Genomic DNA, 27,801 nt, shown 5'->3' on the forward strand with positions numbered 1-27,801 from the left:
CCCCTACCCTTTCCTCTCTGCACCGCACACCACTTGCCTTGCATGCACACACACAGATCAGACAGTGATCGGTGCGTCTCCCTGCACAGAGCAGCCAAGCAACCGCGCAGTTTTTTTCAGGTAAGGCAGTTTTCTCTTTCATACAAAGTGTTAGTCAGTTAAATATGTAATGAACAGAATATACGCTAAAGGCGATGTGTCAGCACTTTCATTCATCACGAGCCAAAAGTGATTTGCATCTGGTTTGTTGGATTATTTCCTCTTTGATTAGTTTGCTGATTAGTTAAAGTTAGTAAACAGTCTATAAAGCATTTAGACATGTAAAACTGCTGATCAGTATCACAGCAAAAAGCCGGAACAGTTAAACCAGGTTACACCTTTACTGTCAAACTGGGAAAATAACAAATACAGTTAGAATGCAAGGATTTGAACCTGACATGTTCATATCTTGACACTTGCAGGCTACAATGAAAAGAGTTAGTAAAAGTATCTGTAACATCATTATAAGTTATTTTGGGGAAACATTTGAGGAATGAGCAGGAGGAAGAGAAGGGGGAGAATAGAGAAGTAGACAGAGTGGTAGAGGTCACTGAAAAACAAACATACTAGGACAGACGTGAAGAAGAGGAAGGAAATAATGTCTGACATGGGTATCTGAAAGAGGGATCCTTTATGAGTCAGACAGAGAGAGGGGATCACAATAAGGGTTTATTTATACAGATGCCGGTGCAGTGACATAACATGCTACTCACTAAAATAACATGTTTTCACAAAAAGCCTTTGTCATAAGGTTAGATGTGTAAAGTTTTACATGTATCTTGTTTTATCAGTAATTATGATAAAACTAAGAATGAAGCAATGTTCTACTCTATTGCATAACAACTCAATAAATAGTTTAAAGCTATTATTGACTGTATTTATACAGATATTGGGATCTCATGCCACCCTGCTGAAACCTCCTGCCATCACATGTAAAATGATCTAGGTCTGTGTGTTTGTGTATCTGTAATTGGTTGAATAGTGAAAATACTCAGTTATACACCAAATCAAACCACCAAACCTGAGGAAAATGTCACGTCTGACACATGTTTGTACATTACTAAAGGGGACAGAAGCACAAAAGTATGCACATGACTGCACGCCATGACCTGCCCCTAATCTCACAGCTAAGATATGGCTAAGGCCACAGATGAAGTTAGAATGTCTTTAATTTTTAAGTTTTTTTTAAAGACATGTTTACAGCTCACTGGCTGATGTCCTGAAGGAACTGTGTTTGGACTTGTGTCGTTGCCACCTGAGCTCAGAAATATCACTTCACTCCGTCTTTGCAAATCCAAACTCAAAACCCATCTGTTTAGAACCGCTTTCTCTTTGTGAACACAATTGCATTGTCCAATTTTTTAACCTGCCTTTTATTTTTTACCCTGTTTTGTTGCGTGTTTTATACTCTCCTGTTTTACTGGATGGTGTTCTTGAGTGCCAAGAAAGACGCCTATAAATAAAATGTATTATTATTATTATTATTATTATTATTATTATTATTATTATTGTCTTCATCGTCTGTCATCATCTTTATTAGCAAAAGTTGGATTCCTCTAAAGTTTTATATGTATCTTCCTTTCAGACAATGTGAACAAAGTTTGTTCACAGTTTGGAGATAATTAGATTTTTAAAGTTTTGACAGATTTTTGAAGTCTTAAAAATGAGCCTTTACTTACAATGGGCCATATTTTGATGGCTTATAACATGGAAATGGTTGGAGATATTAATAAAGTTACTATTGAGCACTGATAGGAAGTCATTTATGGACTTTCATTTGGGTCCATGACCTTTGACCTTGAGTGACCTGGAAGGGTCAAAAAGGTTACCAATATCTACAATTCAAAAATTTTCTTCTCCAAAACTTCTGGTCAGATTCATTTAACATTTTTATGCAGCTTCCTTGGATCAATGTCTGCAAAGTTTGTTCGCAGTTTGGAGATATTTAGATTTTTAAAGTTTTGACACATTTTTGATGTCTTAAAAATTAGCCTTTACTTACAATGGGCCATATTTTGATGGCTTATAACATGGAAATGGTTAGAGATATTAATAAAGTCACTATAGAGCACTGATAGGAAGTCATATATGGACTTTCATTTTGACTTTCATTTAGTCTGCCATCGTCTTTGTTAGCAAAAGTTGGATTCCTCTGAAGTTTTATATGTATCTTCCTTCAGACAATGTCTACAAAGTTTGTTCACAATTTGGAGATATTTAGATTTTTAAAGTTTTGACAGATTTTTGAAGTCTTAAAAATGAGCCTTTACTTACAATGGGCCATATTTTGATGGCTTATAACATGGAAATGGTTAGAGATATTAATAAAGTCACTATTGAACACTGATAGGAAGTCATATATGGACTTTCATTTGGGTCCATGACCTTTGACCTTGAGTGACGTGGAAGGGTCAAAAGGTCACCAATATCTACAATTCAATAGTCTTCTTCTCCAAAACTACTGGTCAGATTCATTTAACATTTCTATGCAGCTTCCTTGGGACAATGTCTACAAAGTTTGTTCAAAGTTTTGAGAAATTTAGGCTTTGGAATTTTGGATGAATTTTGTGAAACATTAAAAATTTGCTTTACACTTATAATGGGTCATATTTTTATGGCTTAGAAAATGAAAATGGTTACATATATTAATATAGTTACTATTGATTACTTATAGAAAGTCATGTGTATGGGCTTTGATTGAATTATTTGAGTTCTCCTCCAGTGAAAGTACCTCCACTTCTATTGGGACATTAATCTCCTGCATCAAGACCACAGGACTCTAACATAGAGGCAGAACCTGACAACCTCACAAATTCAAGTTATTGATTCTTGATAGAACATGCTGGTGAGATACAGGGCCATTGGTCCTGATATTTTAATAACAGTCTGTTAACGTCTATGAGCTGAGACCAGTTGCTGGAGTTTTGATAGAGCAATGTCATTACATTTTTGTCTTTTAGACCATTTTCATTATGGTTTTATTTTTGTTATGTCTTTTTATGGTTTCTTCTACTTCTACTTGAATTTTTTTCTTGTTGCAGTGCATTACTCAGTTTTCAGAAACAGCCTCTCGTCTAAACTTCACATTGTCTCTGGTGAGGTCAATGTTTACAAAATTAATCAACTTGTCACATTATTACCTCCGCCAAGGAGGTTATGTTTTTGCCAGGGTTTGTTTGTTTGTTTGTCTGTCTGTCCGTTAGTGTGCAACATAACTCAAAAAGTTAAGGACAGATTTGGATGAAATTTTCAGGGTTTGTTGGAAATGGGATAAGGAAGAAATGATTAAATTTTGGTGGTGATCGGGGGTGGGGGGGCCCACGGGGGGGGGGCCACGGGGGGGGGGCACTGATCGTTAGTGTGCAACATAACTCAAAAAGTTCTGGACAGATTTGGATGAAATTTTCAGGGTTTGTTGGAAATGGGATAAGGAAGAAATTATTAAATTTTGGTGGTTATCGGGGGTGGGGGGGCCCACGGGGGGGGGGGGGGGGGGGGGGCACTGATCGTTACTGTGCAACATAACTCAAAAAGTTCTGGACAGATTTGGATGAAATTTTCAGGGTTTGTTGGAAATGGGATAAGGAAGAAATGATTAAATTTTGGTGGTGATGGGGGGTGGGGGGGCCCACGGGGGGGGCCACTGATCAGCCTTGGCGGAGGTCTGCGCTCTCTGAGTGCTTCTAGTTGTTATTTTCCTCAATTGGTGACTGGATAAAAACAGATCTGCAACCCATGTAGGCCCAAACCCAAAGTTCAGGGATGGCAGCTATGAAGACATCAGTGAGAACTTCATATGTGCTGTAATTAATCAGCTGGAAAAGTGTTATACGACTACTTCCCTTTAAATGTAGGCATAGCCGAGGAGCAGGGCTGGAGAAAAGACATGGGGCCTATATCACCATGGCATCAAGATAAAGTAGATCAGATGCTTTACTTTAAAGTATGCTCAGATGCTTGGGTTACTAAATGCACGTTCCATTGCCAATAAATCCTTCTCCCTAAATGAACTTTTTACTAACAGGAACTTGGATGCATTATTCCTGATGGACACGTGGCAGAGGGATGGGGAGTTCATTCTATAAAGCTATACCGTATGATGTGGCATTTTTACACTTTTCTTTTGTCATCTTAAAATGCTCCTAATAAGTGTGTGTCAAACTAAAATGTAAAAGAAATCCACCAGGTATTGAAACTCAAAAATGTTTAATTCTCATATATTTCTGATAACAGTCTGACCAATCATTTTAGTCGGTCCGAATAAAATAATTGGCCGAACCTGACTGAGCCTCCTGTCAATCATCCATTACGGCCGTCCAGCATCCGATCCATTATCGCCGTCTCACATCCGATATGTGTCCCTCTGAATCTGACGCTTCACTGGTGCTGCTTCTCCTGACACTGACCACAGTCTACTGTCTAGGATGTGTTTGGATAGAACTGACATGCACATGTGGAAGGGATTAAACGGATTTATGAACAGAAACGACAACTGAGGGGCACAAACGGGAGTCTGATGAATGAAGGATGGAGATAAAAGTCCGGAAGTCAGCTGTACTGGACTGAACAGGTCTGCATAAAGCTCAGCTTTTATGACGATGGGACTCATACAGGTACATGTACATGGTGTCACACAATGTAAGATGATGTAGGATGATAATTGTATGGACTATGAAACCTCAAATGTCCACGGAAAATTTGCGGAGGCCGCGCGTTCACAGTGCGCGCGCCCATCCCCTGGGCACTGCAGTGAAGACACTGACCCAGTACTGCACAGACCAGGTCTACTGATGGAACAGGAGCCGCGGGCCCACGGCAGGTGGATGATGCATCTGATTACTGAGGGAGGGGTCCGCGGACACACCAAAACGGAGCGGACCTCCACCTCTGCTTCCTCCTCCGTTTCCATCGCGCATGAGGAGAGAGGAAGAGGAGCCTCAGTGCTCACGCAGAGGGAAGGGGGCGGGGCTTTGGGGGGAGGCAGGTTGTTCATGTTCAAACTTTTACTAAGTGCTGTGAGAAATGCCACATCGGTAGGTATACCTTTAAATGAGCTGTGCCCTCCTGGCTGCTCTGCTGTTGGTCAGCCCCGCCCCTGTCGCCGGGGTGGTGGCCTTGCTGTAGTGCACCAAGACAAATACACATGCAGAGGGATGAGCACCGATGACTTTCCCTCATTTGAGTCACAAATGATCAAGACTGGCTCCTCCAGTGTGTTTTACTGTTTCTTCATCTACTGTCTCCCTGGCCCTGCTGGTGCCTTCTTAAACGATTTTAGTGATTTCCTAACATCAATAATAAAACTGGAGAAGGTTTTAATTCTTGGGAATTTCAATCTGCACATTGACAACAATTCATCCAGCCCAGCAATGGAACTTTTAGCCATGACTGACACTTTTAACCTCAAACAACATGTATCTGGCCCCACCCACAAGAAAGGACATACCCTGGACCTGGTATTCTCACTGGGCTTACACGTCACAAATATGTGTGTTGAGGATGTCCACTTAAGTGATCATTGTGGTGTGTTTTTTTTTACTTATGTGTGCCTCTTGAGCCCAAGCCTGCACCTAGAAGGGCCAAGAGGAGGATTATTACAGAGTCCACAGCCCAGGATTTCCGTGCCCTGTTTAACCCTAGTCTTCTTAATGAGTGTCCTGATGTTGATGAGTTTATCCAGTGCTACACTGCAGCTCTATTCTTGACCAGGTGGCTCCCTTGAAAACCAGTGTCACTCGTAAGTGGTCTTGTCCCTGGATAAATGAAAACATTTTAAACCTAAGGAGAACTTGTCGCAAAACTGAGCGTCTTTGGAAAGCAACCCAGTTGGAAGTACACAGGTTACATCTTAAAGATCTCATAACCTCATTAAATAAAATGATTAAGGAGGCAAGATCCAGCTACTTCCACAAACTCATAGCCACAAACAAGAAAAACCCCAAAGTAATCTTTGACACAATCCAGTCCATTGTGTCCCCTGCTGTCCCTGCTGCCCCCGTGCTCTGTAAAGCTGACAGCAATGACTTCCTAAACTTCTTCACAGACAAGATCAGGGATATTAAACACAATATCCCACCACCCTCTGGCCGTCTGACCCGAGCTGATCCCCCTCTTCAAACCTGGTCCTCTTTCGACCCTGTGACACTGGAGGACATCTCAGCACTTTTATCCAAAACGAAACCCTCCTCCAACTCTGCAGACATCCTCCCCCATAAGCTCCTTGTCAGTGTCTTTGACACAATTGGACCATGGGTCACAAAGTTTTTTAACCTGTCGCTCTCAACTGGTTTGTTTCCCAGCTCCTTCAAACAGGCCATCATAGAACCAAAACTAAAGAAAACCACACTGGACCCCACAGACTTCAAAAGCTACAGGCCCATTTCAAAGCTCCCCCTATTGGCCAAAATCCTTGAGAAGGCAGTGTCTAAACAACTTACAGCTTTTCTGGAGACACACCAAATCTATGACACTTTTCAGTCTGGGTTTAGACAACGCCACTCAACAGAAACCGCACTATTAAAAGTGTCTAGTGACATCCTGATGGCAGCCGACTCTGGGAAATCCACGGTCTTGGTCCTGCTAGATCTCTCCTCGGCCTTTGACACAATGGACCATACCATAATGATTGAGAGACTGAGGGACCTGGTAGGGATGTCAGGTCCTGTGCTTGACTGGTTCTCCTCTTACCTGACCGGCAGAAGCTTCACTGTGTCAATAAACAACTTCCAATCTGGCTCAGCGGATCTACTGTGTGGTGTGCCCCAAGGCTCTGTCCTGGGACCAGTGCTATTCTTACTCTATGTCCTCCCACTTGGCCACATTATCCGACAGTATTGTGATGTCTCCTATCATCTATTCGCTGATGACATCCAGATATACTGCTCCTTTAACTCCTCTGAGCCCCACAAACTGAGTTCCTTAATCAACTGCTTGTCAGAGCTGAAGCAGTGGCTAAATGATAACAGCCTCCAGCTGAACTCCAGCAAAACAGAGACCGTCATTATTGCCCCGGACAGTGCAATCCCAGGGATCAGACATCACCTTGGAGACCTGAGTTCCTCAGTAAAGACCAAACTGAGGAATCTGGGTGTCATCTTTGACCAGGACATGTCTTTAGAATTCTACTCCAAACACCTAGTGAAAAACTGTTTCTTCCAACTACGCAACATCTCCAAACTCAGATCTATGGTGTCCATCAATGAGCTCGAGATGATCGTTCACACTTTTGTGTCTTCTCGCTTAGACTACTGCAACAGCCTGTTTACATGCTTAAACAAGAAGGAGCTGGCCCATCTACAGTTTGTCCAGAACTCTGCTGCAAGGCTCCTGACCCGCACAAACAGGAGAGCCCACATCACTCCCATTCTTAAATCTCTCCACTGGCTCCCTGTTCTATATCGTCTTCATTTCAAAATTCTTGTGCTAACTTTCCGGGCCCTACATGGCCAGGCCCCTGCATACATTGCTTCCCTGATCCAGCCCTACAGCTCGACTCGTAGCTTGAGGTCTTCAGAACAACACCTGCTGATGGTTCCACGCACCTGTTTTAGCACATGCGGTGACAGGTCTTTTAAAGCTGTGGCACCACGTCTATGGAATGACCTGCCTCTACACCTACGGTCCATGGACTCTGTAGAGAGCTTTAAAAAACACCTCAAAACCCTCCTGTTCAAAAAGGCTTTTTAGTCTCCCACCTGACCCAGGGCCACTACAAATTGATTACACTCTATGTATTCATCATAAAGTGCTCCATGTGCCCCCCCCCCCCAGTCTCTCTATATCTCTATCGCTCTCTCTTTTCTCCTCCTTTACGCTCTCTCTTTAACCCCAACTGGTCAAGGCAGACGGCCATCCTTCAGGAGTCTGGGTCTGCTCGAGGTTTCTGCTGTTAAAGGGAAGTTTTTCCTCGCCACTGTCACCAGTCACAAGTGTTTGCTCCTGAAGGATTCTGTTGGGTCTCTGTAAACTTGATTTGATTCTGATTTGAATTGGTAAAGCACTTTGTGACTCTGTCTGTGAAAAGTGCTCTTTAAATAAAATTTACTTACTTACTTACTTACTTACTTTAACTATAAAATGAGGTAGATGACAGCTGAAACAACATTTACAGTCTGCAGAACTTCTCTCCACATTCCCTTGTCATTTGCATCATCGCCTGTGGCCATGGAAACTAGCAGATCGTATCAGCACCAACATTTTTATTTACTTTCATTCACTGAGACAGCTAGATAGTTGTAACAGCAGAAGGGCTGTGTTTGCACAGTACTTGTTAAGTTTTACAGAAGAAATATATTATTTGTTTACGACTTACAGGAAACTTATTTGGATCAGTCTAACATTTCTTATCAAAAGTCTTATAAACCTGCCTCAATGAACAAAGAAAAGTACTTTATTTGAATAAATAAAAATCTAAATGCAGCATGTAGATGGCAGATATCAGTAATATAGTGCATTTTTGGGTGAGTGAGGGTAGTGTGTGTGTGTGTGTGTGAATCAAACACACCCAAGACACAAACTAAACAGTGAGATCATCAGGCTGCTCAGTCATGGAAATACAAAGCAGACCTGAGTTTTAAGCAACATCCATAAGAGGTGTGACCAAAAAACAAACAGCCCAACATGGTGCCCTCCAGCAATTGGAGAGAAAAGAGATCGGTTTACGAGAAATCAGGTGACAAACAACGTCTGAGCTACTTTGTGGTTCTTCTGTCTTTAGGTAGTTGTCAGAGGGAAGAAGTGGTCTGGACTGCTTGACTGTGTTGTGTAAGTGATACTTTACTTAATCTTTTCCAGTGGTGAACCAACTGACAAATGAGGTTTTCCTTTTATCTTTGCAATAAATTCATTTCATAATTCAGTACTCCATATATTGCTCATTTAACTTGTTTTTGATTGTGAGACATTTTTATTTCTCAGTGTCTACAGTTATCAAATACTTTGAAGAATTCAAATGGATGAATGCTTTGGATTCTTTTTATGAGTTCGATATATGTAAGCAATATGTAGACATAAATTTTTCTTGTTCAAACATTGAAGATAAATAAGTAGTAATATACTGTAAAATAATGAGAATTAGAATGAAGCCCAAAATGCATAATTTATATAATTTACTACACAGGTTATATAATCATAACCTCATGGTCCTGAAAAATGAACATGTTACTGAAGACATGCAGCTGTTGAGAATTATATTTGGCAATTGTCAGACTTCTATACATTTAAATGGTACAAGATTATAGTTAACTTTGTATTATAATATAAACTTGGAGTCAAAGTCATGTTCCAGTTTTGCAGATCTGTGAGAGTGGAAACTCAAGTGTAACTGTTCTTACTGCAGAACCTAATGTTTGATGAGCAAAATGTGACTGATGAGTTAGAGGGAAATCTTGACGCAGGGTCCCGAGTATTTCCTCTTTAGAGAAATAGCACTCACTTCTAAACGTGCATGAATTTATCCTTTCATTCAATGTTAACCCAGGACAAACACTATGGATATGACAGAGCCATAATTCATGGTTTATCAGTTTTTTTTCGCTCCATTTACTTCCTTAGATCAGTAGCAGCCATGTGTGTGTTCACTATTTCTGTGGCATGTGTTGTCTCTTAGCCGACTACACATGGACTGTCACTAATCTGACATATCTGATGATTCGCTATAGGAATTTTCAATAATATCACACTCAAAATGTTTTGGTCTAAGGCAGTGGTTCCCAACCTTTTTTGGCTCGTGACCCCATTTTAACATCACAAATTTATGGCCACCCCAGACATTCAAAACTGACTTTTTTTTCTAAAATTAAGATGGTTTTGATCATGTAATAGTTTGCTGTAATATGTTGCAAATACACTTTAATTTTAGAATACATTTAGGCTATATAATATATATTATTATGGCAGGAGGCAGTAAATCCAGGTGCAGATTACTGCACAAAGGGAGAATTTTATTTTCCTTGGTCAGGATATGTACAGTCAGTCCAGCTTGTATTTACAAGGCTGACAATTAATACTGAACAAACAATAACTCAAACTATGAATTATGAAAGAGCTGCAGCATCTGAAACTGACCACAATAAACATTTGAAAGATAAACAGTACCACAGTGCTTCAGTTTCAGCTTCACAGTTTGTCATGTGTTTTGTGTATTGTGATTGTCTCTCTCAACTCACCATATATTTTTATTAGTAAGTTTTTTTGTTGGTTTATATCAATTACTAGAAATTTCAGGCAACGCCGTTTGAATTCCAGGTGACAAGGTTGAAAAACACTGGCCTAAGGTAAAGATTTATGATTATGAATGCATATAAAATATCCTTCCATTCTGATTACACAGTTTTATCATAAGTAAACTCAGCGTGATGCGTGATTGTCTGTCAAAAAACTGGTTAGTTTTTTCATACACACACACACACACACACTGAGGAGACACAAGGTCTATATAGCACAAAGTTCATCTCATAATATTAATAGGACACAGAGTCATATTAACTCTATCAAAAGACGCTCATAAGACAGTAGCAGTACAGTGAATTCCATGGTTTCCAAATAGGAAACTAAATGTAGTTCGGGTGCTCTTTCTGAAAAATATGAAAATGGTAAATAAATTTTGTAATAACCCAATAATTGCTAATACAGTCAGGGCTTGGCGAATGGCTCGTCACATTGAAGGGAGACCTGGGTAGACCTACACTTCTTTTGTCAATAATCCGGACTTTCTTCCAGGTGTGCTGGATTCAGGTTTTGAGGACTGGGTAACTAAAGGCATTTCCACTTTCGGTTGTCTTTTTAAGGAAGGAATTCTCGTGTAATTTGACCAAGTTGAAGTCTTTGGAATAGGGAAAAACAATCATTTTTGCTTTTTTCAGATAAGAGACTTTGTTAAAAAAGAAGCATCGTTAATGAAGGACAATGAGGTTTCGGACATTGAAAAGTGGTTCTTTGGAACTAGGAAGGTGTCACTTAGTATATGCTATAAAACTCTGAAAGGTCATTGTAAGCTTGATTCTCCTATTTTGGCTCAGTCCTGGGGAAGAGAACTGGATATTGATATCACAGAAGACATGTGGAAGGAAATTTGGAATGCGGCCAAAAAAATTACTATCTGCAATCGTTCTTGGGCTTTACAACTTAAACTGCTACATAGAGCCCACTTGGCGCCAAACCGTATATCTAAATTTAAACCGGGCTGTTCTTCACAGTGTTTCAAATGTAGAATATATGAAGGCAGCCTCACACATTGTCTCTGGTCATGCCCCAACGTTCAGGGATACTGGGAGTCTGTCCTACTTGAAATTAGAAAAATTCTCAAAACCCACATTTTGATCCTCTATCTATTCTCCTTGGCTTACCAAATAGGTGTATCAGTAACAAACATAATAGGAAACTATATAATGTTTTAACATTTTGTGCCCGAAAGAATATACTACTACACTGGACTTCTGATGAACCCCCTTCTATTTCTGGATGGAGGAAGCTGATACTGGAGCACATTCCACTTGACTTTTTGACATGCCTGACACACTCTAGGATCGACATATTCAATCACATTTGGAAACCCTTCCTGGTCTATACTGAGGGAAATTTGTCCTCAATTCTGCCTCGAGCTTTCATCTGCTCGTGAATGAACTTTTTGTTGTATTGTATAGATATGAATGTGATGAGTATCTGTCTACGTGCTAACTGTGAATCTCTGTTTCAGTTTTGACTGTGGTGCTGAGCTGTTTTGTTTTGTTTTGTGTCATTTTGAAAAATGAAAATTGAATAAATATATTCTTTAAAAAAAAAAAGACGGTAGCAGTACAGTGAACTCCACAGTTTCCACATAGGAAACTAAATGTAGTTTGGGTGCATTAGTCAGAGTGAAATCTTGGCACAGGGTGCCAAGTCCTGTATTTCCTGTTTAGGGAAATAGCACTCACTTCTAAACGTGCGTGAATTTATCCTTTCATTCAGTGTTAACCCAGGACAAACTATGGATATGACAGAGCCATAGCTCATGGTTTATCAGTTTGTTTCGCTCTATTTACTTCCTTAGATCAGTAGCAGCCATGTCTGTGTTCACTCTTTCTGTGGCATGTGTTGTTTCTTAGCCGACTTCACATGGACTGTTGCTAATCTGATATCATATCTGATGATTCGCTATAGGAATTTTCAATAATATCACACTCAAAATGTTTTGGTCTAAGGGCAGTGGTTCCCAACCTTTTTTGGCTCGTGACCCCATTTTAACATCACAAATTTATGGCCACCCCAGACATTCAAAACTGACTTTTTTTTTTTCTAAAATTAAGTTGGTTTTGATCATGTAATAGTTTGCTATAATATGTTGCAAATAAACTTTAATTTTTGAAGAAATTTGGGCTATGTAATATATATATTATTATGGCAGGAGGCAGTAAATCCAGGTGTAGATTACTGCACAAAGTGAGATTTTGATTTTCCTTGGTCAGGATATGTACAGTCAATCCAGCGTGTTTTTACAAGGCTGACAATTAATACTGAACAAACAATAACTCAAACTATGCATTATGAAAGAGCTGCAGCATCTGAAACTGACCACAATAAACATTTGAAGGATAAACAGAACCACAGTGCTTCAGTTTCAGCTTCACAGTTTGTCATGTGTTTTGTGTATTGTGATTGTCTCTCCCAACTCACCATATATTTTTATTAGTAAGTTTTTTTGTTTGTTTTTATATCAATTACTAGAAATTTCAGGCAACCCCATTTGAATTCCAGGCAACAAGGTTGAAAAACACTGGCCTAAGGTAAAGATTTATGATTATGAATGCATGTAAAATATCCTTCCATTCTGATTACACAGTTTTATCATAAGTAAACTCAGCGTGATTGTCTGTCATAAAACTGGTTAGTTTTTTAATTAATAAAAAAAAGAAAAAAATTGGTTTATTTGTACTACAACACACATCTCTTTTACTTCTATTTTATACATGCATTGCACTATTATTACTTATTTTATCACTTAATGTAATGCACAAATTACTCAATGCATTAGTCTTGTGCCTGAATATTTTTGACATGTTTGAAGTGTAAAAGGACTGAGTCTCGTGTACTTTAAGATACAATCCATTTCCTCACATTTGCGTTTCCTTGTAGTTTCAATTTTGGCAAGACGGCAGTCGTAAATCATATCCATTTGGAATGTTTTTCCCATGTGGTGAATGTTGTCAGTAGCTGCACATTTGGAATAAAAGGCAGATGCAGACAGCTTAAATTTCTGTCCAGATGCACAGTTTTAATCAATCATGTTGGAATATTCCCATTTTACGTATTTCCAAAGTTACATCACACATAATGCTATGTACAAAAGCATCTGCAGATTTCACAGAACTGGAGTGGAACAGCTCCACATGACGGTCACTCTAACAGTTCTGTAAAACTGGACCATGTTTATATACAGGGTGGGGAAGCAAAATTTACAATATTTTGAGGCAGGGATTGAAAGACAGTGTATGACCAATTAGTTTATTGAAAGTCATTAGAATTTATTTGCCACAAGAAAATTTACATAATAGAAAATGTTTTTATTCTATGTGTCCTCCTTCTCTCTCAATAGCTGCCTTCACACGCTTCCTGAAACTTGCGCAAGTGTTCCTCAAATATTCGGGTGACACTTCTCGCATTCTTCTTTAATAGTATCTTTAAGAAAGTCGACATTGCTGTGGGATGTTCTATTGGTAGCATGTTCTAAAATGCCCCAAATAGCATAATCCAGAGGGTTTAGATCTGGGCTAGAAGGCGGCCATAAACATGATTCCCAAAAATTGCTAAAGTTGGCTTTGTTGCTTTTGTCAACAAGTGTTTTGGTGTTCTTGTGTAAGATTTGAACTTCAAATCATATTTTACTGCATTTCTAACGGTCTTGTTGTCTACCTCAAGTTCAATTGCCATTTTTCTCATGGATTTGGTTGGATCCTTTAGGATTTTGGATTTGAGAGCTTTAATAAAAGCTTTGGTACGTTTTTTGTTGCTTCCTCCACTTCCAGACTTTCTCGTAATAGTTTTGCTCATAGTCATTCTCTTCTTTCCATTATAAACAGTCTTTATGGACACTCCAACTATTTTTGAAATCTCCTTTGGTGTGACGAGTGCATTCAGCAAATCACACACTCTTTGACGTTTGCTTTCCTGATTACTCATATGGGCAAAAGTTTCTGAAAAGGTATGGATAATAGTGTTAGGTATGATTATGACATCAATATATGTTTGGTTTCAAAACAATTGACATAGTGCCTGCTGAGAAAAAAGAACTAAATCTTCATTGTAAATTTTGCTTCCCCACCCTGTAATAATACAAGTTTAACGATAATCCCATGTCATTTAAATATATAAATGACTGACAAGTGACAAATATAATTTTCAGCAGCTGCATGCCTTTAATAACATGTCTCTACATTCACTACTGAGCCTCTGAACGTCCAAATGGATCATATCTGATGACCATGAACAGATTATTGTTATTATTATTATTATTATTATTATTATTATTATTATTATTATTATTATTATTAACATGTATTGATAGGATTAATGGATCAACAGGTATTAAAAAGTTTATATCAGTAGATACTTATTGTCACCAGTGGATACTTCGGTCTTTATGGGGTAAGAGAACAGAAAATAGTATCAGAGAGACTGAGCTGAAATGTCACAGAGTACAAATCAGTCATCTACATGTTTTATCAATTACAGCACTTTCAGTAAACTCAATATCAAACTCATGTTTCTGTATGCACTCAAACGAGGGCACAAGTCATAAATGAACCAAACAACTTATCACCATAACAGGCCAGAGTCAAACTTCTTAAAGTATAAATGAGATTAATTGCTTACAGAAAACTACTCCTCTGCTCAGTCCACCACCACGTGTCTACTGTATGTCTTCACAACAGTTATGAAACTATCGTTACTTGAAAAGCTCAAATAGCTAACACATTCAGGGTTTCAGCCCCAGAGGGCATGCCCCACCTCCACCTATGTTTCAGATTGTCTCATCATGGTTGGAAATTCCACAGTTTGGTCTGAGGTGCATTAAAAATAAACAGTGACCTTAACAGAAATTACACTGTCAGTAATATTTTTGCTACTTGTCCAACTCATCAGTGTAGAAGGCATGTGAGTTCAGCATCAAACATTCTTCCTTTGCTTTCATGAGGGAACAAAGGAGTGGAATGCTGTGTCACTTGCAGTTGTATAATGTCATAACGCCGCTATTTGTGTTGCTAAGTGACATGTCATCCAGTCATGAATGTCAACCATGAGTACTGTAAAAACAACTTTGGGACTGACACTGTGTGGTTATTCACTTGTTGTAAACTCTAGTGGAAAATACATAGGAACTGAATGAGAATTAGAGAGAAATGTTGATAAAAAGCAAAGAAAAAAAACTATTATTAATTTATAATCGTCATCAGAGCTGTTTACAGCAATGACACATTTTGATTTTGACAAACCTCGCATGTTACAACGTGTTTTTCTATCACGTGTCAACTTCCTGTCAGACATGCAATGGAGAAGTGAAAATACTTCGATCAAAAGAGGACTTGTTTTAATCACTTTTTCTTTCCTCTCACACACTACAGGTTTCTTGGCGCGGGACTCAGAGGTGGAGTGGGTCTTCGTCTATTTTAGACTAATTCAGGAAGTGGGTTGATGTAACAGTCACCATTCACTGCCTTTTTTTCACCCTTGATCTAATGATGGGAAAACGACAGGCTGTGTTGCTCGGTAAGGTTGTGCTACATTCTTCATTTCATGTCATTCATGTGCATAATAACAGCTAATTAATGGGTGTAGGGAGTTTTGTTTTGTTTTGTTTTATTGTTTGTTACTAAAATATAACAGGAATACAGATAATATGTATAGGTACCATGCAGAGAAATGTGCAGGCTTCTAACACTGGAACTGCAAATGAATATAATTTATCTGTGGCTGTTGTACATTATTATATTTTAGTAAAATATCTTGGTTTTTGATATAAAATTGTGTTCCATTACACTTCCTATTAAATATAGTCAAGATTAGAAATTTGATTGACCATTAACTTCCTATCACTCTGCATGGAGTTTTACATCATTTATGTTAAGCAACAGCATTTGCATTATTTATAAATGTTTGTTATGGACAAGAGAGACAGATTTATCAACCACACAAATACCCAATTATTTATCCATTTTCATTTACATTTTAGGATTTGGACTTACAATCAGTCGCAGCAATTAGAGTTCTTATAGATGCTATAATGAAAACAGACATGACTAAACAAACTCATGTGGCAACTTGAAATGTTTCTTAGTAAAAATAATCCTTTAATAGAATTACTAAGGGGTATTTTTGTGGAATAGAAATGCTCCATGTGTTGATTTTATCTGTTGGCTGTTTTATCCGTGGGTGATTACAGTAATAATTGTACATCTTTTAGAAATCCTCTGTTGACGCATAAAAACTGATTACCGTAAATTCCGGACTATAAGCCATTACTTTTTTCCCACGCTTTAAACACTGCGGCTTATACTCCGACGCGGCTTATACGATGATTTTCCCTTATTGCCTGCCACACCCCAGTGAAGAATCTGTCTATTGTTACCAGGTATGCAGGAATGGATAACATTAACAACTTAACCTTTATAAAGTTAATATTAACACACACAAAAGGATAACTTTTAAGGAAAAATAGTAAACCTTCAAATGTTAATATTGTTTCACAAATATACAAAACAAAACTCTGAATGAAAACACTCAGTAAAGCTCTCCAGAGACCGTCATAAATTTAAAGCATCTCAGAATTAATGCGCACGTCGTGCGTAATGTTAAATGAAAATGATATTACAACAGACGTAATTACTTGTTTTTAATCTTTATATTTTAAAAATAAATTAAAAGTCCTACTCTAACAAAAAACAAAAATTTGTTCACTTTCAAGTCATTTTAAGTCTGTGAATCCACAGCCGGCGCAAAAGCAAGTCAATCCCGTATCGGCACGAATCCAAAGGAAACCCCGATAAGTCCATTGACAAAAAAAAAAGAAAGAGAAAATGTGCTTTTATTACTATCCTTTTATTGCCTTGTTTTTTGTCTTTTGTTTTTTAATCATCATATTAACAATGAATCAACCTATAGATATGACAGCAAGCTCACACATATCAGACCCATTTACATACAGGGAATAATTTCATTTGAACTCAAAGAAAACCTTTATCCAATTACCGTCCAGTTTTGACGCAATGAAGAAAAAGGTTCCACTCGGTCCCATAGACTCCCATAGAAGCCAGGCTTCAACGGGGAAATGCATTGACCATAGATCGTATGAGGAAACAGCGCAACGGGAATGTATGAGAAGTGAACAACATGGAGTCTGATGATTTGTGATAAAGCTGATTCTGAACGAACTCGTCTGTGATATGAACGTGTTTTAACACATGTGTAGTCAATGAAATGTAAACACAACCAAACATATTTAACCATTTAATTTTCGTAATGATAGGGGAAGCTGGGCTTCTCTTGCAGTCCATGAGAAATCACCACTGGTGGACACCCGCGGCTTATGAACCGGCGTGGCTTATACGTGTACAAAATTGACTTTCTTTCTAAAATTAGGGTCTGCAGCTTATATTCAGGTGCGGTCTATAGTCCGGAATTTATGGTACATTCCCCACATAAATTTAATAAGTTTACTGAACAGAGAACTGCCCACATCCCAGCTCAAACTGTTCGGTGTAGTTGCTACTAAAATGTCTTGCTGTGACGCTTTGGTTAACTACTTCTCCAAATTAAACTGAAAATGAGGCATAAAGTTGCCCAGGGATACAGATTGATTTCTTTTGTGACTCCATCAGTTTGAATTGTTTAATTTCACTAATTCTTATTTGTTTGCAGCTTTATCTCTTTTTCTACCTCTGCTGTCTGCATTTAAAAATACCAATGGAACAAATGGAAGTTGGGTTCTCTGGGAATGCCATCACCCCTTCTCTGACCCATCCGAGGCCAAGGAAAGTAGAATATATTGGCAGGGGATAGAACCATCTAAAGTTCTACATTTTTGTAAGGAAGGAGAAGAAAACTTAGACCACCAGGATGAATCATTTAAAAACAGGACTAAGATCTTTCCCAATCAGATACCGTCTGGAAACTTGTCTCTTGCCATTAAGCTTGATCTGGAACATGATAATAACTCGGTTGAAGTTGTTATCTCGAGCAAAGATACAAAGAAAATCTGCCAGACGACTCTGAACGTAGCAGGTCTGTATAACGGGCACTACTTCTTTACATAAAACCATAAAGCATTTAATTATCCCCAAAACATCACATAACTTCTCCTGCCTCTGTAATTCACTTTATAAAACACACTTATTTTTAAAAAGTGTATTTACATTATAAACTATATACAGTCGTGGAAAAAATTATTAGGCCACCCTTGTTTTCTTCAATTTCTTGTTCATTTTAACGCCTGGTACAACTAAAGGTATATTTGTTTGGACAACTATCATGATAACAACAAAAATAGCTCACAAGAGTTTAATTTCAGAGCTGATATCTATCCATTTTTCATGGTTTTCTTGATAATAACCAAAATCACTTCAGTTCTTACATCAATATCTATGGCATTGTACTGCCAAAAACAGTGCTTTTAGACATTCCATGTTTTCTTTTCTGTATGTTTTAGTCACACACAGGAGTTAGTACTTGATTGCATAACCATTTTTTTATGACTTTTGATGGTTTAATAATTTTCTCTGCAACTGTATATTCAGTTTCTTTCCAGAAACCTACAGTTGAAATGAACCAAACTGATATGACAGTAACCTGCAGCACAAAGGGAGGATACCCTGTACCTGAAGTCAAATGGACCTCCTGGGATCGTGAGTCAGGACTGGAACGTACACTGGAGGAAGATGAAATTTGGAATAACATCACTAAAGAAAAAAAACTCTACAACATTGTCAGCAAAGCCAACGCCACTGGGTCAAAGAAAATGACCTGCACTGTTTACAACCCAACTTCAAATGAGATCCTCATTGGAAGTATAGATATACCAGCCCAAGGTGAGCACAGATTTACTTATATTTAACAGTGATGTGCAGACACCTTCGCTTTATTTCATAAATGTATGCCCTTAACTGGATGAGCCATGTTAAAAAGCAAGCACATAGGGCTACAGGATGACAATGTACTGTATATTGTGTAATGACAACACAAATAGTACTCTTCACAGCCACAGTTTTCATGATTTGCTCGATGCCTTATGTTCTTACGTCCAAAATTCAGATGGGAAAATAACATGAAAGCAAAATAAGTACATTTTCCATCCAGCTGTTTTCAGTTTCATTTTTAAGTAGCGCATCGAAAAGGTTACAAAGCTGAAAATTAAGAAAAATGCTTGGGAGAGATGGAAAAGATTTCATATTAACAAAGGTAAATAGGAGTAAGTGCAAAGGAAACAGATTTAACTAAAAGGTAGCTTGAGGAGACTGCAGCAATTTAATACAGAACCAAACATAAATGTCAGATCAGTAGCGTTTCCAGCCCATTTCTGGGAGTGTTGAAGCGCCCCTAGATAGGAGTTAGCTGATGTTTTTTATACCAAGGAAATGTTACAGGTAGTCAGTCAACCTCTGTCCTCTATTTGAATTGGACTGAGAGGTGCCAAGGTGCTACCATCTGCATCTGACTAGGGAACTGACTGGATGCACACTAACTCCTATTTTCCACAGCAAGCAAATATTCTAATACAACGATGTTATAAGTTGGATATATGTATCAGTTTATGTCTCGTATTAGATATAAAACGGATGGTTTGGTTATTTGCTTTTTGGTTAACAGTACAAAGAGAGAGAAAGGGGAGCAGAGAGAGAGCTTTATTTATTAATATTCTTATAAGTATTTTCTAGAGCCCGACCGATTAATCGGCCGGCCGATCATGGAGCTACACCCACCCCCCCACATCCGTGCGCGCTCTGACAAGGATGGACAGCTTATCCCCCCGCTCCGACCCTCCACCCCGGCGAAAATTGCTCTGATGAGGATGAACCGCTAAACCCCCCCCCCCCCCCCCCCCCCCCCGTCTTATGAAGTATTCACCCCACACACACATCCATGTCCATGCACTTCCTGTCTACCTCACAGTTTCATTCTGCCAGCAGGCCTGGGTGTTAATAGTGTAGGGGAGACTTGGGACAGTTGTAACACGGGTCAGTTGTAACTCTTGCAATTGCTCCAACAACTTAGGACTCACCTAATTCACTCTGCACATGCTCAGTTTAGTCCTTAGTCCACATAAGAAGTTGTAGTGCCGTGAGGCAGACACATCAAAATTTGTGAGTGAAAACATAATTGCGTGGTAAGTAATATTTTTTGCTCTAATTATTTTTGTGATTGCATAGTTTGCATTTGAAAGTTGTGTAAATTATATTTGTGAGATAAACAAAAAGTTTTGCAACTGTTTATCCACCTATCCACAATTATCTAATATAAGATTGTTATATCCTGTGTAGATCAGTGTTCTTATTTCATATATCGGCCAATATATTGGTTATCGGCCAATATATTGGATACTGGCTTTTTTTAGCCCCCAATATTGGTATCGGCATCGGCCCCAAAAATCCCATATCGGTCGGGCTCTAGTATTTTCTCATATTTATGTAGTTTTTCATCTAGTTGAATACAATATATTTGTATATGACAGTCAGTGTAAAGAGGGAGAGACGAAAGAAAGGAAGGAGAGGAAAAAGTGCAAGATCAGGAAGAATCTGGTAAGAAAACAGACAGAGAACAATGGCAAAACAGTAACTGTTAAGCTGAGAAAGAAAAACATTCCATTCACAATATAATTTTACTTGTACATCATGGAAGTTATGTGTTCTCCCCACATTAAATGTGTTCCAGAAGCACACATGTGCACTTAACATATACACTCCTGATCAAAATCTTAAGACCAGTTGAAAAATTGCAAGAATTCACATTTTGGACTGTTGGATCTTAAGAAGGTTTCTAAGTAGAGTTTCAAAATGCAAAAGGAAGAAATGGGAGTGAGACAAAAGAAAAGAAAAAAAAAAAAAATTGAGTAAGCAATTTATTGAAAACAACAATTAAACTAAATAGGCTGTTCATCAGCCGATCAAAAGTTTAAGACCACAGCCTTTAAAAGACAAAATCTGTACAACAATGTGGATTCAGTGTCATTTTCTGTCAGGTATTCATACTGTCATGACCTCCTGATGGCAAAGACAAAAAAGCTTTCTCTCTTTGAAAGTGGTTGAATTGTTGAGCTGCATAAGCGAGGCCTTTCGCAATGCGCCATCGCTGCTGAGATTGGACGAAATAAGACAGTCATTTTGAATTCCTGAAAAGATCCTGGGGGTTATGGAACAAAAAAGTCAAGTGGTAGACCCAAAAACATTTCACTGGCGCTGAGCAGGAGGATCCAGTTGGCTGTCTGCAAAGACACAGGATGATCCTTGACCCAAATTAAGGCGGTTACTGGTGCCGACTGCAGCCCAATAACCATCAGACAACATCTGCCAGAGAAGAGCTTTAAGAACAAAAAACATCTTCAAAGGCCTCGTCTCCTTCAACGCCACAAAGCTGCCTGTTTGGACTTTACAAGAGAGCACCAAACATGGGACATTGAAAGGTGGAAGACAGTTTTATTCTCTGATGAGGAAAAAATGTGACCTGGATGGTCTTGATGGCTTCCACTGTTACTGGCATGACAAGGAGATCCCACGGAGATGTTTTCTAGGCGGCACAGTGAAGGGGGTGTGGCCAGGAGGGGGCCACTGACTGAGAATAGAGGAATAACGTCACTCTTTTATACCATCCTGCATGTTCCCCTAATCTAAATCCAACATAGAACATTTGGGAATGGATGGGAAGGGAAGTTTATAAAAATGGACATCAGTTCCAGACAGTGGATTCAAAATGACTGTCTTACTGCATCCAACCTCAGTAGTGATGGTGCGTTGTCAGAGGCCTCGCTTATGCAACTCAACAATCTGACCACATTCACAGAGAGAAAGCTTTTTTGTGTTTGCCATCAGGAGGTCATGACAGCGTGAATACCTGACAGAAAATGACACTGAATCCACATTTTTGTCTTTTAAAGGCTGTGGTCTTAAACTTTTGATCGGCTGATGAACAGCCTATTTGAGTTTAATTGTTTTTTTTGTCTCACACCCATTTCTTCTTTTTGCATTTTGAAACTCTACTTAGAACCTTCTTAGGATCCAACAGTCCAAATTCTGAATTCTTGCAATTTTTTAACTGGTCTTAAGATTTTTTATCAGGAGTGTATCAGTGGACTTCATTCTAAAAAGGACGTCTTCATTACATTTCCCTAATTAACCATATGCTTTACTATTTGTTTAATTTCACTATTCAAGGAAAAGAACAGGGAGAGACTCTGGGAGACGACAGAGCAGTTTGTATTATATAACACAGACAAGAAGGAAAAAGGAGACAAACATTGAAAAAGTCCATTTCTGTCAATGTGTTTTACATGTTGTGCATTGCATTTCAAATAAAAGTCCAAAAAGTAAGTCCAAGGTCCATTTTTGGTATTTTTGGTACTTACTATAGGGGGCTGTTTTACTCCAGAAACATACATATTCAGTTTATGTGTACAGTATACTGTATTTATATGATGAGGAGCTGCTGTATCAAAATGAGTTGGCTTCTTCCAGAAATTAGGGTTGGGGTAGATTTCTTTTATGATCCCTTTTCATTCCTCTTTTGCTGTGGCTCAGCATTTAAATCTTTTTTTTTTAATCAGATCTGATGGTTTAAGTCACAGTTTACCTTACCCAAAAAGTGTTATGCTTTTCTTTCACAGATGTGGGCAATATGTGACAATAAAATAAAAAAAATAACAAGAAACTGAAGAAAAAAATATTAGATTAAAGCCTTATTTGCAAGGGACTGGTATAACCTTTGATGGAAACTATCCCCTTGCCCTCATGCCAGTGTATTATGTGACATATTTGCATATGACATTTCCAGATTCTGATGTCACAGGCAGGTCCAACACTTACAAATAACTGTTGAAAGATCAAAACATGTTCTTTACTGTAGCTGTCATGTATCCATCTCATCTTTTGAGTCGTCGCTCTTCTGAAGGATTTAAGTTCAAGATCCAGGAAATAACCTGAATAAATGCACATTCCACCACATTATAGAAATCTGCATTTACACCAGACTCATATCGATAATATAAATAATATTATCATAGGTCCTCTGTGTTGTCTGAAGTAGGTCAGTTGTGGAAAAAAATTTGCTTTGTAAATTATATATAATAATAGGGCTCGAGGCTTTGACAAATAAAAGTTGGAGTCACAAAAAAAGTAAATGTCCCATGAAATGTGCCTTTGTGGGAACTTGTCATTTTCTGCATATACTTACGTCCCCTTATAGGCTTATAAGACACTATTGACATTCAAAACAGGAAGATGACCAACATATTTCTCTTTGGTTTAAGGATGTTATGTTTTTTCTTATATGAGAAAAGATTAGACTCTCAATACAAGGTTCCTCAACTAAATTTTTTAATAAATGGCAATTGTTTTTAGATTACTTTTGATTTTTACGAACACTGCCTTCAGATTGATCTCTCACACCTCCACCCTGCTCTCTATTTTGTGATTTTTTAGGTGTTGTTTTTTGTCTTAATTCATTCTGTCTACCAATTATTGTCACATTTGATACATCTTATAATGCCTAATATTTTAAAGTAGGCACATGTATCTACAAGCTATGTCTTTTTTGTTTGTTTTTTTCCTGAAGAAAAAAAATATTAGATCAAAACCCTATTTGCAAGGGACTAGTATTAACCTTTGATGGAAATTATCCTCCACCCTCATGTCAGTGTATTATGTGACATATTTGCATGTGACATTATTTCCAGATTCTGATGTCACGGGCAGGTCCAACACTTACAAATAACTGTTGAAAGATCAAAACATGTTCTTTACTGTAGCTGTCATGTATCCATCTCATCTTTTGAGTCGTTGCTCTTCTGAAGGATTTAAGTTCAAGATCCAGGAAATGACCTGAATAAATGCACATTCCACCACATTATAGAAATCTGCATTTACACCAGACTCACATCGATAATATAAATAATATTATCATAGGCCCTCTGTATTGTCTGAAGTAGGTCATTTGTGGAAAAAAATTTGCTTTGTAAGTTATGTATAATAATAGGGCTCAAGGCTTTGACAAATAAAAGTTGGAGTCACTAAAAAAGTAAATGTCCCATGAAATGTGCCTTTGTGGGAACTTGTCATTTTCTGCATATAGTTGGAGCTCAGAAGTTGGCGTTCTTTCACATAGCAAAGCAAACACTACAAACTATAAAAGTTGCTTCTATTCCAGCAAAGTGCATCTTTTGAGCCAGACTAGTAGTAGTATGTTATTCAATGAAGTAATGCATCAAACTGCATCTAAGTCTGAAAGCTGACAGGTTTCTGCTGAGACATGAGTTTACACCATCTCCACTAAATAAAGGCTGAACATTTGCAGACAGATTCTAAACACTGCCTTAGACAAACGCTGCGCTTCATTTCACTTAAACAGGTTCGGCTTCACCACTGCAGTCTCATTTGAGATATGACTAAACCAGTGACAAAAACACCCAAGGTAATTTATAGCTCTGTTCTTTGTTCAGTTTGGATTGAAGCAGTTATAGTAACGACAGCACAGATGAAGACTGAGATAACTGAGCAATAACCACAGTATAAACGGCACCGATGTCCTAAAGTTAAGCTTAGCTTCTACTGTAAAAGATTCCAAAAGGCATTGTATACTTATACACTTAAACATTCACAAAAGTGCAACCATTCCATTGACAGTGTTAAAACATTGTGACACCTCTTCTCTTGTGTTTGTCTTTCAGGAACAGACAATCATAATGGGCTTGGTGTTGGTGGTATTGTTGGTATTGTTCTTGGTGTTGTTCTTGTTGGCGTTCTTGCTTTTGTCCTTTACAAATGCTGCAGACGTAAGTTCCCCTCTCTTTCATTTTAATGGCAACATAATGTATTTAATGTGTGGTCCAGTACATTGTCCACTGCAACAATGTGTGTAAAACAAGCTATTATCTTTGTGAACAGGTTGGTGTAGACTTTATGAGTAGTGATCCTGTGAATCAGCCTTTTTGAGAGTGTACTGTGATACTTTTTTGCTTTTTTTTTCTTCATATAATTAACAGAGGAACCAGGCATGTTTCCAAATGTTTTGGTTGCATTCAAGCTAAAAGTTGCCACTCAGTGTGTTCAGCCTCACTGACTTACTCTAATGTACACAATGCTTTTTTTTTTTTCTCCAAAATGACTGAAGCTGTTTTTTCTTGAATAGAACGTTGTCAACAAGGACCTGCCCATCAATATATTGCAGCATTTAGAAGACAGGCCACCACAGAATGATTAAGTTTTCCTTTGTCATTCATCTGTCATCAATTGTTCTCCTACAACCAGTGTGAGTATGAATGAATGAATGAATATTTTATTGAAGTGTCGTACACTTATGCGCCCAGCCCATATAGGCTTATGAGACACTATTGACATTCAAAACAGGAAGATGACCAACATATTAAACACATACCCATCCCAATAACAATTACATAAAACAAGGTCATTTTAGGTCAGGATACAGAGTTCTTTGTCTAAATTTCTATGCTTTCCCCAAAAAATCTTGCCAAACTATATATTTCATTTTCAAATAACCAACTCAACATGTCCTCATCAGGCATTCAAAACAAATCGGGCTTCTTACACAGAATTTTCTTAAACATAACAGTTCTGATATCATGATATAAAGAACAACTAGAAAAGTACTTGGAGAGCGCAGACCTCCACCAAGGCAAATCACCCCCCCCCCCCCCCCCCCCCCCCCAAGTATCACCACCAAAATTTAATCATTTGTTTCTCGTGCCAATATCAATGTTTCCTGAAAATTTCATCAAAGTCCTTCCATAACTTTTTGAGTTATCCTACTAACAGACAAACAAACAACCCCCCCGATCACCACCAAAATTTTATCATCTGTTCTTGTGCCAGTATCAACATTTCTTGTTTCTCATTATCCATAACTTTTTGAGTTATCATGCTAAGAGACAAACAGACAAACCCCGATGAAAACATAACCTCCGCCGTTCCTTGGTGGAAGTAATGAAACAGAAAATGCCATTCATCCTCAACAACCCTTAAATCACACAAAACACATAATCTGTCCTCTTCTGGGATGCCTTTATATCACCCCACCTCCACCTGTAGAGGCAGTACCCCTGCTCTGAGCTGGGCACAAACAGACCTCTGGGTTTTTTTAGATTACATGTAACATTGGGCTATGTGGAGAAATCATATTTATAGTGAATATAGCGTCATAGTTTAGGCTTATTTAACACCTGCCATTTCCAAACAGGAAATAATTTCTTCTCTGCTGGACTGGTGCTGGACTCATGGCCTGGAGCTGAATGTTTTGAAAACCAAGTAAGCAGTTATGGACTTCTTTAGCCGATACCAAGACCACCTACCCCTGGCCATCGACGATACAGAAGTCCAGCAGTGCCAAAGCTCTTTTTTTTTCTTACTGTTATTTGTGATGTGCAACTGAATAAATAATAATAATGAATAATAATAATGCATAGGGTTCGTACAGGTGCTTGAAATCTGTAAAGAAAAATGTATTTTACCCCAGTGATAAGGCGCTGTGCTGGAAAACTTTTAAAATTACCCTTAAAAGTACTTGAAAAGTGCTTGAATTTCATCTGGGGAAAATGTGTATGAACCCTGAAGAAAGCAGAACTGTGTTCTCACATTGTACTGTCTCGATATGGTGCTAAAAAAGAAAAAAAATGACAACTTCTTCACAATTTTATGCACTGATTCATCTTGCTGATAACCCCAATCGGTCTGGTCAGGAGAAAATAATAATGAAATAAAAAACAGAAGGTCTATTCAGAACATAAATGAGGGCACTTACTGCACATGCTGTTACTACACACATCAGGTTTCACATTTCATATATTGTTCCTCTGATTTGGACATGTATTACCAACTTGTACTTATTTATCAGTAACTTAAAAAAATGATGGACATTGTAATTGATTTTATTTATTTTGTTATTTTTATTATTATTATTATTATTATTATTATTATTATTATTATTAGGTATTTATTGCATGTATTACACTTTATTATGCACTAGCTACTATTGTACAATATATATGTCTATCTGCACTCTTGCCTTGTACTTTAATCAGTTATCATTAATGCTTTATTGATTATGTTTTAATTGTAGTTGTCTGTTCTTAACTTGGGTCATTTCCATTTTTATACAACTCTAAATTGCCCAGTATATGAATTGTGCTATGCAAATAAACCTACGTTGCCTTGTCTTGCTTTCTCAGATAATAATTCCAATAATTCCTTGAATGTCTGCATTAAGCTGCTCTCACTGACAGTATGATAAATGATGACTGGTTGATGTGTTTGTTGCTTATATTGTATATTGTACTTACGATTCATTACTTGAGTGGCAACTGAAGACTGGAAAACTGAATTACCCAATTTTGAATAAATGAAATTATCCATGTCTGTAAAAAATTAAGTGTTGTTATTCAGGAAAATCAAGGTAGGCATGCTCAGGTCATTGGTCTTTGAAATAGAGTGGCCTAGACCAAATGCGCTGCTGCCATCTGCTGGTGTTTGCTGGTATGACACTGAATTTTAGAACACTTGGTTTAGACAAAAAAAA

At 38.1% G+C, this 27,801-nt stretch overlaps 1 protein-coding gene across 2 annotated transcripts; it reads left to right on the forward strand.

Moving 5' to 3' along the window:
• Positions 1-27,801, forward strand: LOC115411861 (ICOS ligand-like). 2 transcript variants are annotated; one of them, XM_030124087.1, is made up of 8 exons: positions 45-120; positions 8,756-8,802; positions 15,639-15,783; positions 17,932-18,294; positions 18,807-19,097; positions 24,941-25,045; positions 25,402-25,521; positions 26,467-27,801. In XM_030124087.1, exons 3-7 carry the CDS (start codon positions 15,753-15,755, stop codon positions 25,467-25,469), a joined length of 858 nt encoding a protein of 285 aa, XP_029979947.1. In that variant the 5' UTR covers positions 45-120; positions 8,756-8,802; positions 15,639-15,752; the 3' UTR covers positions 25,470-25,521; positions 26,467-27,801. The 2 variants fall into 2 exon arrangements, with proteins under 2 accessions (XP_029979946.1, XP_029979947.1); XM_030124086.1 differs by lacking the exon at positions 8,756-8,802 and having other exon boundaries at positions 1-120.

This window comes from Sphaeramia orbicularis, chromosome 21 (genome assembly GCF_902148855.1).
Source record: "Sphaeramia orbicularis chromosome 21, fSphaOr1.1, whole genome shotgun sequence".
In the NCBI taxonomy this organism is placed as follows: Eukaryota; Metazoa; Chordata; class Actinopteri; order Kurtiformes; family Apogonidae; genus Sphaeramia; species Sphaeramia orbicularis.

Bases quoted from the DNA above. Each gene is read 5' to 3' on its own strand.
- LOC115411861 (XM_030124086.1), top strand. From the start codon at position 15,753: ATGATGGGAAAACGACAGGCTGTGTTGCTCG. The intron at 18,295-18,806 runs GTCTGTATAACG...CTGTATATTCAG, and splicing joins GACGACTCTGAACGTAGCAG to TTTCTTTCCAGAAACCTACA. The intron at 25,046-25,401 runs GTAAGTTCCCCT...TTTCTTGAATAG, and splicing joins CCTTTACAAATGCTGCAGAC to AACGTTGTCAACAAGGACCT.